General features: G+C 46.9%; 1 protein-coding gene across 3 annotated transcripts in view; it reads left to right on the forward strand.

The window, feature by feature from the left end:
* The window catches only part of TSPAN2 (tetraspanin 2), a 42,612-nt gene that overhangs the window by 9,750 nt on the left and 20,837 nt on the right, over nt 1-12,025 (forward strand). For all 3 annotated transcript variants that reach the window (XM_001111915.5, XM_015148875.3, XM_015148886.3), the window contains exon 2: nt 6,778-6,880. In XM_001111915.5, the coding sequence (XP_001111915.1) occupies nt 6,778-6,880 (103 nt within the window). The remainder of the gene's footprint in view (nt 1-6,777; nt 6,881-12,025) is intronic.

Consider the following 12,025-nt stretch of genomic DNA (forward strand, 5'->3'; position numbering starts at 1 on the left):
AAAGAAGCTGCCATGCATTTCCAAACTAACACAGCCTTATCATCACATGCTGCCGCAGTCCTGCCTCTCAGTTCCCACTCACCTGGTCCTGATGAAGGCTAAGGTAGCAAGGTCCCTCGGAGACTATTTGATGTGGATGTCGTATGGCATTCAATTCTCACATTTTTTCTGATAAAACCCTTGATTTTGAAGAAGTGCCATCTGAATCCTTGCCTTGCTTTCACTGCATAACGGAATAAAAATCTTGGGAGCCGGTTTTCCTATTTGAGAAAATTCAGATCATCTTCCAGAGCAAATGTGCTTCTGACTTTTGCCTGCTAAGAGGGTGAGACTCCATTATCCTTATGGGGTATCATAATGGGGTTTACAATCAGATCAAGAATCGTAAGTGCTCATTATGTGATTCCAATGCGGATGAGAATTGCCACCAAGAGCAAGTATTAGCTTAAAAGCATTTAATGAAAATTCTAGGGTTGAAGCATCATTTCCAATTTTGTGACTTCATCCCAAAGAAGAGAATTGCAAATGAGTTGGTATTCACCCTGGAGAAGCCAGAATACAGAACTGATTTTGTTCATTCTTTCATTTGAGTGCAGCATGCGCGCGCGCGCGTGTGTGTGTGTGTGTGTGTGACCATAATTGTATTGTGTTCATATGCCCCTGCCAGTGGAAGGCATATATACATTGTGTAGATTTACTTTGTGTAGATTTTTTCTTTATGTCCACGGATGGTGCACAACATACATTTCTGCAGGCTTAGGAAAACACAGAACTGATACTACGTGCTCTAGTTTTGTTTTCTGTTTCTGGGGCAAGTGTTTTGCTGAACATATTCGACAATGTGTTCACACAGTGCCTTCCAAGGTATCTGCAGTGTTTCCCAGGTGCAGATGAGTTTGAAAATAGCACTTTGTGAAGTATTCCCTTGGAGACTTGTGAAGGAGGTTGTTCGCAATTGCTCCTGTCAGCCTGTCTTAATCAGCTCAAGCTGACATTAAAAAAAAATAGTACCACAGAGTGGGGTAGCTGAAGCAGAAATTTATTTTTCACAGTTCTGGAGACTAGAAGTCAGAGGTCAGATGCTAGAGGTCGGAGGTCAGGTTGGGTTCTGGCGAGGGCTCCCTGGTGAGGGCTTGTGGACAGCTACCTTCTTGCCGTGTCCTCATGTGATGGAGAGAGAGAGAGCAAGCTTTCTGGTGTCTCTTCTTATAAGGACACTAGTTCCTTGTGATGGCTCCACCCTCGTGACCTCATTTAAACCTAATTACCTCCCAAAGCCCCATCCCCACATACCCTCACACTGGGGATTAGGCCTCAACCTGTTAATTTTGCACGTTGGTGGGATACAATTCAGTCCATAGCATCTTTGTGAAGGTCCTCCATTCACTCATTTAGCAAATGTCTATTGGGAGCCCACTCTGCAGGGCAAAGGGGATTATGTTTGGGAAATAGCTATATAGACCCTGTCCCCGCCTTCACAGAGCTTAGACCTTAATTTACAAAAAAATGGACATATTTAAGTAGAAAACATGATGTGAGATATAAAGGAAGGTACCTATCTAGGCCATGGTAGGCTTCCCTGAGGAACTGATGTTAGAGCTGTGAATGGGTGTCAGCTAGGGGGAGGGGGAGGAGGGAACAGCAAGAACAGAGACCTCCACAGGGGCAGGAAGGATCTGAAACTGTAGCTGGAGCATCTGAGGGCCAGGACCTGTGATTCCCACTTAGGTATAAGTGCACATGCTATCTAGAACTTCCCTAAATGATGTTTCTTACCCCAAAAGTGGGCGCTTTTTTTGCTGGGTTTAGTCACTAGAAAGTGGATAGCAGGTATTTGCTCTTGGTGGTCTGGTTGGCTAACTTCAGGGAAAAGGAGGACAGCTGGGCAGACTGGGGGAGCCCAGAATGGGGAATGATCTTTGCATTCCTGCATCTCAGCACCACCCACTCCAACCACAGCGCCTCCCTAGGAACCATGTTTGTAATTCGTGAAACTTGTCTTTTTTAAAAATGAAAAAATATGTCCTCAAGATAGGACATCTCATCAGCAATCCCAGGAAAATGGAAGTAAGTACAGTAAAATAAAATTGAAATCTATTAGCAAGCTCTGCTTCATGCACGGTGACTTGTTTTAGGCAGATAGCCATTATTAAAGAAAACTTTTTGTCCATCCACTTTGCTTGAAATGCTTTCTAATCAGGTTTTCAGTCCTTCTTCTGTTTCTGTAGTTTTAGAACACACATTGTTTTCACTAAAGACATATGCTTACAATTTGCAATTTTGTGTCCTCCAAACTCTCTGAAATATGGTTAGCTACTGAAAGAACTTGCCCATGACAATACATACTATAACCATATCTGATGATCCCCTATTTAATGACTCGGAATTATTGTCACTATCTGTTCCTTTCCCTGCATTCTTATCTCTTTTTTTTTTAAACTATTTTTCTCATCCTCTTTTTAATAGTTGGCACACTCTTGCCCTTAAATACTATTTTATCACATTCTCTGAGTACCTCACATACAACCGGTCCTCAGAAAAGGAATGATGAAGCTGGGCGTGGTGGCTCATGCCTGTAATCCTAGTACTTTGAGAGGCTGAGGTGGGCAGATCACTTGAGTCCAGGAGTTCGAGACTAGCTTAGGCAACATGGTGAAACCCTGTCTCTACAAAAAACACAAAAATTAACTGGTGTGGTGGTGTGCGCCTGTATTCCCAGCTATTTGGAGGGCTGAGGTGGAGGATCGCTGGAGCCCAGGAAGTTGGGGCTGCAGTGAGCTGTGATGGCACCACTGTACTCCAGCCTGGGCGACAAAGTGAGACCTTGTCCAAAAAAAGGGAGGGAGGACTCAAAAAATTATACTCTCTGGCATCTTCTCATGTGCATTCTGGTGGGCTGCTTCTGGATTGACTTCCCACCCGCAGGGTTGGATCCCCTCCTGGGCCACCCAGTGGGGATTAGCGTCTCCTTGAGCCCCAGGAGAAGGACTGGACTTTCCTCATCTCTGAAACCCTGGCTTCTGACTCATAATGGGTGTTCAATACATGTATTTTAAAAGATTAACATCAAAGTCCAACTTTTGCTTCTGTATGAAAAAGTCCGTTTCTGAAAAACAACAACGTTTCTAGTTGTAATTGTTCCAAAGGCACGGGGATTGGCACTGGTCCTGGAAGCAGGCCAACCCTCAGCAAAGTTCTTCAATGGGTACAGTGACCTCATCGTTCTCACAGCTCTCCACATCCACTCCCCTGGTGTCCTGTCTCTGGTCCTCAGCCATTCAAGCCTTTGCCTTTGGCTCCTTGCTATGTCTAACATCCAGGTAGTATTCATGTTCCTGATGGTTTCCATCAAAATGTGGGCTTCTGTTCCTCCTCCCCTCAGGCAGACCTTGCTGTGGGCTTTCCAAGATGGTAGCAAGCAAAGTAGAAGCCGAGTCATGGTCTGCCCCACACGCTCTTAAACCCGAACCTCCGACCTCCCCCAGACTCTCCTTAACAAACACAGCATCGAGGTAAGGAAATGCACATCTGTGCTGCCATTTCTGCCTGGAGTTTGCCTCTGCTGCCAGTCCTTCCTTGCCCAGTGACTTCTCACTCATTCTTCAAGATGTAAATCAAAATTTAATGACTCCTCCTGCATGCCAGTGGCTACAGTTTGCTCCAGTCCCTTGGCAGTGTGCACGCTGTTCCTCTTCAGCACACTTCCTGCATTATAGTGCACTCAGTACTTTATGTGACTATCTACCACATTAGACTGTGAACCATGTCTTTTTCTTCATCGTTTCCCTAACACTGAGCACAGTACCTGGCCTGCACCATAGTTTATTCTTAGTAAACATGCAAAGAAGAAAGACAGGGAAAGATGTGGCTAGGGGCAGAAGAAGGAACCATTAAAAAAATGGTAGCCTCTCATTTCTTGTTTGTTTTAACATTGGCTGAGGTGCAATGTTATGTCTGAATGCAAAAGAGTGGTTGAGATTAAAGGGAGAAGAGGGAAATGTGGGCATGAGGCAGTTTTGGCCTCATTGGGTTAACATTTAAGATTACAGAGGTTCGAAGACTTCCTTCAGGTCACTGGGGAGACCATTTGCTCCAGCTCTATGGAATACAGGGAGTGTTGAGAACTTAGTGACACTGACGTGCTCACTTTGTTCCTGACTGGACTGGAACTGGTGTGAATTTTTCTCAAGCAATTTCTAGTGTGTGATAGACCAACCAAAGCCCAGTGAACACAGAGCATTCCATGAATCTTACAGGAATGGTGAGTTCAGAAGGACCAAACGGCTGTGTGTTCTGTGCCGATGCCACTTTCCAAAGCAGTGATCACCCTGCCTCTTGTCACAGCAGCATCAGCCCTGGCCAGGTCCTTACCCACAGCATCCCTGACACAGCCGGCAGCAGCCTGCTGGGAGGATTCCCTTCCACACAGTGATGACGTTCAGCTAAGCCACAGTTTCCTCGACCCAGGAGGAAACCCGTGTGGTTTGGGGTTAGGGGCATGGATGAGCAAGCGCAGATTTTTTCCCATTGCCCTATGGCTTTAAATTGCAACCTCTCTTTTAATTTTCCATTATGCATCAAACACATCTGTGCCAGAACTGGACACATGTATTCCGTCTGGGAGGATAATCCCAGACAGCTATAAATTAAAGTTTGTGTACAGAGATTCCAAAACTGTGGCCTCGCGGTAGGGTGTCCCTGGGACCAGTCACCTCCTCCACAGTCTGCTCGGTGGCTGCTGGCTTTGGCCCGATGCCTCTGTCAATAGGTTTTGCTTTGTATTTGGAAACTCTGTCTTTCCATCAAGTTGCCACAGAGATGAGGGCGTGCAGGGCTGCCTGAGACGCTTTGCTGGGCAGACTTGTCCCAGGCAGCCTCCAAGTGCTCCTAGGAGGAACCTAGGTGCTTGACCAAGGGCATTGCTCTCTTTTCTGCACAGGAACAGCGAGGACCTCAAAGCTGGTGTCCTCCCAAGTTAAAGCATGGCCCAAGAAGACTCTCCCCACTTTTTCTGGATTGAATATAGAAACTACAGTGTAACACTTTAAAAATATATTTTTAAAGCCACAAGAGAGGTACACGCTTAATGCAGAGAACTTAGAAAATATACTGAGAAGGAAAAAAGTCACCTGAAATCCTGCCCTAAAAAGATATTGTTAATGTTTTAGCAAGACTCCTTTCAGTATGTTTCCATGCCATGCCAGCCTTTTTTTAACGCAGACGTCTTTCAAAAGCTGATTGATCCCGGTTCCTTTAGCTGCCCCTCACATTATCCAATTAGTGCTTTCCTCTAAGTGCCAGAAACTGTTAGTTACTCCACAAGGGAGAGTCCAGCTGGTAGAATTCTGCCCCTCTGACTCTTCCTCACTGAAATCACACCTCTTTTCTGAAGAAACTGGCCGCAAAGGGAATTGGCCTTGGGGGATAGAAGGAGAAGAGGGATAGAGTCCTCATAGAAATCCAACCAGATCGTCCAGAAGGCTAGTTCCGGGTGCTTTATAAGCTGCCTGGCAAGATAGAAGTCTCCTGTGTAAAAAGGACTATGCTGTGTCTGGTGTGATTTTGCCTTTTAGACCTCTGCTCCTCTGATTTCCATCCTCCGTGCTCCTGTTCCCAGCATCTGTGTGTGCTCTGCTCTGTTTGGGCAGGGGAAGCCTCTAAATTGTTCATTTAGTGGTAGGCGAGGGCAGCCCAACAGCAACTAGATGGGCCAGCAGAATTAGGAGGCTATTTTTATATCTCTGCTTACTTTCCCATGGTGCCCTGAGCGCAGAAGGTGCCCAGTAAATATCTGTTGATGGATTGATACAGTGAAATTCGAGAGCGGTGTTGGTGGGGAGGGAACACCGTGGCTAGAGCCTGCTGGCACGCAGCAGTGACAGTCCTGAGATGGCAGAAAGGGCTTCCAACTTCCATGCTGAGCCTCACAAAAGCCTTCAGAGTAGGGAAGCAAAGGAAGCCGGATGATGACTCTACCAGCCGCCAGCCTGCCCAGCCACTGCTTGCGCCAGCCACTCAGCCTCTCCATGAGCCACACAGCACACAGACCATGCTTTTTCAGAAAATTACTTTTTCCTTTCTCACTTTCCATGGAAACTCAAAATAGCAACCAAAAAAAAAAAAAAAAAAAAAAAAGACTGGGCTATCTCCCTACCAGCAAAACCATCCCCAGTCAGGGCAGTGACCATACAGGATAGGGGGAGAGGGTTACGGGTGCCCCTAAAACAGCTTTCTATTTGGAGACTGTGCACTCACGAGGTGTGGGTGGGTTCTGAGGTTGAGGTTGCTGTATTGTCTTCCCATTTAGAAAAGTGGATTTCCCTGAGGTCTTGGAGTTCATCTTGTTCTTGGTGACCTGGCAGCTGAGACGTAGCCACCTCTCGTTGTGGTGTGGGTGAAGAGATCCGACGTGCCCAGCAAGGGACAAAAAGGCAGGGGGCAGATGCCTTCCAGAGGGAATGTTATTGGAATATTGCTTTTGAGACACCTCCCTGGCTGTGCTGAGTGTGCCCCATAACCACAGCGCAGCCTGGCATCATGGAAAATCCCTGCTCTCAGAATCCGAAAAACCCAGTCCAATGTTACATCAGGGGCCTGAGGGACTTTGTGCAAGTCACTTCACCTCTCTGAGCCTTCATTTTCTCCCCTATAAAATGGGAAGGGTGGTCTAAGTGAGTTCTAAAGGGGTGACCTCGTCAGCATCCTGTGCCTGGAGCCTGCTCTCGGATCTGTGCTCGTTCCCCTTCCACTGTAAACACAGTGTTGTTTGCCTTCCAGCTGGCTGGATCGGCCGTCATTGCTTTTGGACTATGGTTTCGGTTCGGAGGTGCCATAAAGGAGTTATCATCAGAGGACAAGTCCCCAGAGTATTTCTATGTGGGTGAGTGACTCCAGCTTCCCTAAGTTCCAGCTCGGAGTAGATGGGGCTGTGCAAAGGCTTAGAGCAGAAGCAGCACTTAAACTTTGGTGGGAGCGGGAGGGAAGAGGGGCAGGGAAAGAGGCTGAAAGGAGCCCCCCCTGAGCCCCTGTGCACTGGTTGTGTGCTGGAGACAGGTAGAGAAGCTGTTGTGACCCCTTCCCCTTGCCTTCACGCGGCCTGTTCCTCCACTCTCCAAAATCAAGGGAGGCTGGAGCCAGTAAGAGCAGCCTGTTGTGCTTCATTTCAGGGAAAGAAGTCTCAAGGAAATGCAATTAAAATTTATTTCAAAGAATGAGAAAAGTCCCTATTGCCCCTGGAGTAAAGTGGTTACACCACAAGTGTGTCATTCACTAACCCATCTGGGGTGACACAGGACCCCTGCAGGACTTTATTTTCTGATCTTATGTTTTAAATTGTGTAGGAAAAAACATAACTCAAAATACAGGTTTGAAGGGGCTAATCTCAGTCTCTCCATGACTAGGGACTGCAGAGAGGAGGAGAGGAGAGAGAAGAAGGAGGGAAGGGAGAGATGGAGGGAGAGGAGATGAGAGGGCTACCCCTGGGAAGAGGCTCCAGCGGGAAGGGGCAATAGCTCCGCCCCTGCCACAGTAGGAAGGGGTGAGGAGTGTAGGGTAAGGTACAGCCTCCACCCGCAAGGCAGTGCTCTTAGTAGGGGCTGAGCATTATTGCCCTGGGATTAGTTGACCTACTTCTAGCATTTCCTGTGGCCTTTTCTCATTCTCCAGCTAAATGGACTAAGACTGTAAATTTCATAAAGCCCAAGAGCATCATCATTATAGGGGACACCCCCATATGACTGGCTCTTTTAGGATCTGCACCAGCCATAGAGTAAGCTTCAGTGGCTGTGGTGACCTCTATGGCGGGGAGGAGGAGCATCCTGCACAGGTCATTTGCTCTAAATCACAAGAAGAGTAGAGTCTCTTCCAGGACAGAGAGAGTGCAGGCCCCACTCAGAGCAGGGACATCCTCCAGAAGGGCCAGCCTGCAGCTGTGCTGCCTCTTGTTACAAACACTCTTCCCACACAGCATCCTCCTGCGAGGAGAAGAGCTGTGTCAGTTAGGATACTTTTAGAGGAGAGTAGCAGAAAACCTACTAAAGATGGATAACAATAAGGACATTCCACATTTCAGGAAATCTTAGATGTGGCTCTTTGTAAAACACTCAATTATTTTAGGTTCCACTAAGAAAGGAAAAAATGCTACCAGTTTAGCTATGACATACCATAAAAGATGCATTCTAATTTCAGCATGTTAAGATATACCAAAAAATAAACCATCTCAACAGTGATGAAATATAGTACAAGAAGTCTGGAGATGGGGATTTTCCAGAATTTGTTCAAGGCTGAACAAAGTCATCAAGGGCCCAGGTTCTTTCCCCGTCTCTGCTGTCCTCAGTGTCCTTAGACATCTCCCCTTAAAAGATAGCTGCAGTGGCTCCAAGCATCATATTCTCATACAGCAACATCCAAAAGAGAACATAGAAAATTTCGCTTCATATTGTCCCTTTTTTGAAGGAGTAAAACCTTTTTCAGAATCTGCCAACACATTTCCTCTTGCAGCTTCTTAGTCAAAATCGCATTCTGTATTCATGCCTAAGCCAATCATGGCCAAGAAGTGAATTACTATGATTGGATCTCTGACTAATTGATATTCGCACCCTCCCCTGGGCCTGGGGAGGGGCCTGGGCCCCCCACAGGGCCTGTGACACTTGGACAAGATTGGGATTTTGTGACAATGAAAAAGCAGAGGAATCTGCCGTAGACATAAAACTGAAATGCTCCTTTCTACCCACATGGTTTCCAGGAAGTATGCACAGGACAAGGACATTTGAGACAAGAAAATATAACCTATCAGTATAACCTCAATATAATCCATTGGCCAGCCGTCACAGTCCTGGGCTCTGCCGTCACTCAAAATGTATAAGAATTCTGTAACTGCCCCCATGTAACTTGTAATATAAATGAAAAGACTCATAGACCTCACAATTTAAATTACAATAAAAATTAGCATGTGACTAAATGCCAACTAAGTGGTATTTGCAGTGGGTGCATTAGAGGTCATTCTAAACTGGTAAGGAAAGAAGAATTTAAGTTAGGTTTTAAAGACCAGGCTGTAATCAATGGAGAAGAGGAAAAATGGGGACTGGGAAGGCATGCACAAAGCATGACTGTGGGGAGGGATTAGCAAGCTGGGCGGGGCAGGGGGCTGTGATGGAGTCTGAGGACTGGGGCATAGTGGGCAGTAGGATTCGGACTGTTGGGGAGGGAGAGGGGACAAGTATAGAGGCCTTTGAATGTCAGGGTTAAGTTGGTAAACAGTCGAAGGATGATTTGGGGCCAGGGGTAAGGTATGATCTGCACTGCATTTTAAAGAGATTATTATGGCAGAAGTAGAATGAGAGGGCAATCCCAGGACAGAAAAAAAAAAGGCAGATTATTGATACAATCAGGCCTGAGAAATTAGGATATAACCCACAGTGGTTGCAGAAGGAATTAAGAAGAAAGAAACAGAAAGATAAGAAACATTATTAAACATTTTTAAGCCTGCCTAATCAAACTCAGGGACAGAAGAAATCAAAATGGCAAAAGAGATGAGTGAGAGGCAGAGTCAAGCCTCTCAGTAATAATTCATGACTTTCTGATGGAAACCTGAGTTACAGGTGTGAGGAAGGGGTCCCTGCTCCGTCCGAGGGAGGGGCCGTTGCGTGGAGCTACAGATGGAAACCTCCCCGGCAGCAGCCTCAGTCTGTGTTTCTCCAGAAACAAAAGGCTGATAGCCATTTCACAGCTGTAGATGTCAGTTCCACATAAAAACCTTCATGATTGGATACATCAAAAGGTTGAATAGACTTCCACAGATGAAAGTGAGCCGTCCTTCATGTCATATTTAACCGCTATCGTGGCAAGAATCAGAATTGTGTGTTTTATTCAGGAGATTCCTGTGCTGAGCCGGAGGCTGAACTGGCTCCGCACACACATTCCTGATTTTGTTTCTAATCTAAACCAAACAATACACACACTGCCTGAGATATGAGGAATTTTTCATTATGTCCTATCTTTATGGACATGTCTATCAGGACTCTTCGTATTGCAAATCACAGATACCTACTCAAATTGACTGAAGCAACACAGACCTTTATTGAGTAACATACTTGAAAGGTCAAGGGTTAATACTGGTCTCAGGGACTCAAATGATGTGACCAGAGTTCAATCTGGAGCCATCTCTTGGCCCTGCTTTCCTTTGGCTCCATTCTTAGGCAGGTTTCTTCTCCATGTGATAAAACGGCTGCCAGTGGCTCTAGGCTCCGTTTCCAGAGTGACTCCAGAAGTAGAACATGCTTCTTTCATCGCAACAGATCCATCTAATGCCCCGGGCCTAACTCTTATTGGCAATATTGGACCTCGTGCCCATCCTTGAACTTGTCATTGTGGACAGCTGCTTGTGGGCATATGCCTGGGCTTCATGCCCACCGTGGAGCTGGAGGTGAGTCAGCCCTCTCAAACCACATGGGCTGAGAATGGAGGAGTTCCCTTTACCCAATAGAGAAAAAGAAGTGGATTCTGGGCAGGGAAAACAGCAGGCCACAGCAGGGCCTGAATCCTTCTGCTTGCCCTTGGTGTCACAGGGCATGATATGGGTTTACCCACCCTTCGTTCCTCGTCCACCACATCTCCCTTCCCTAAGGCAGCCCAGAGTGGTTGGTGGTAAAGCACTTACAATCCATGCTCAAAGTTCAGGGAAGTGGGTCATCATAGAAACTTAGCACCATGCAGAATAAGGAAACTACAGACCGTGGATAAGCACCTGGGGCTGGCAGTCAGCCAGGGCTTCTCAGCTCCTCCTGGTGAGGTTCGGCCTGGAACCCAGGTTTGCCGACAGCCAGGTCTGTGCTTGCTCTGTCTCCCAGTGCTGCCTCTCTGGATAGTGGCAACAAGAAGTCCTTGTGAAGTCAGGTACCTTTTTTCTCCTTCAAATATGTCTTATAAAATAAATAGAAAGAGCAATAGACATGTTTGTAGAAATTGACATTTTTTCCTTAGTGAATAATTTTCCAAATAAGAAAGATACCCGCTCTCCAGCAATAAAACAAGGAGAAAAATACACTAGGGTACTGTTTATGGATTTGCACTGCACACGGTGTGAGGTGATAGCACTTTAGGAAACAAGCAGGCCAAGTGTTTGGAAAATCTCGCTCCATTGTCACAGGGCACCGTTCATTGATCTGCGTATTTCCTTTTCAGAATAGGTTCCAGATAAATCAGTCCATTGAACTCTTATCACCCCTTTGTTAAAGAGTGTCCTAAACTGGCATGGCACATTCAAGTGGTTCTTAAAGAAGTAAGCCCTTCCAGCCTTGACTCTCCTCTCTGAGAGGAACCCCAGGAAGACACATTGTTTAGGTCCCTGCTTCGGGGTAGATGACTGCCAGACTTTGTAAGGGAAATTGTCCCATCTTCTGGGGGAAGCTTTCCTTTCTGGCATCCTTGGTTCTCTCTCTTTGGGGATGGAGCGAGTTTCCCTCCCTGTGATAAAGATCGGACATAACCTCCAAGCCAGGGGGTTGGTCAATCCCAGGCCGGGGCAGGAGGATCCAACTGCAGGAAATGAGGACAGGGCGAGAGGGTGGTCTGACTGACTGCCACCTGTGTCTCTTCTCAGGGCCCTCTGCATCCAGGCCAAGGCCTGGAGGCCCTTCCAAGGTCTCTGTGTCCACTGGTTGCTTAGTGTAGAAGAGAGGACCTGGCCGGAGTGATGCTGGCAGGGGAGGGCTTGGGTTGCTCAGTGTTTCCTAGACCCTGTCCACACTAGTCTCTTTCAGGGCACTCTTGGGAGAAGCCCCGTGTCTTCCAAACTCCAGCAACCTGCCCATCTGACTTCCTGTTACGGTCCCTCTCCGGAGTGGGCGGACACCCCGGGGGCTTCTTTCTAGAGTTACAGAGTAGGGAGTGAGGCCCTCAGCCCTTGGAAAACTGGAGAGACCGTGTGCTTGGGGCATGAAGTCATGTCTGTGAGCAGAGAATATTAACAGGTTTTCTCCAAGAAGGGGTTGCCCACACACACAGGAGCCACTGGGCTCTCCGGGAT

This window comes from Macaca mulatta, chromosome 1 (assembly GCF_049350105.2).
Source record: "Macaca mulatta isolate MMU2019108-1 chromosome 1, T2T-MMU8v2.0, whole genome shotgun sequence".
Lineage (NCBI taxonomy): Eukaryota > Metazoa > Chordata > Mammalia > Primates > Cercopithecidae > Macaca > Macaca mulatta.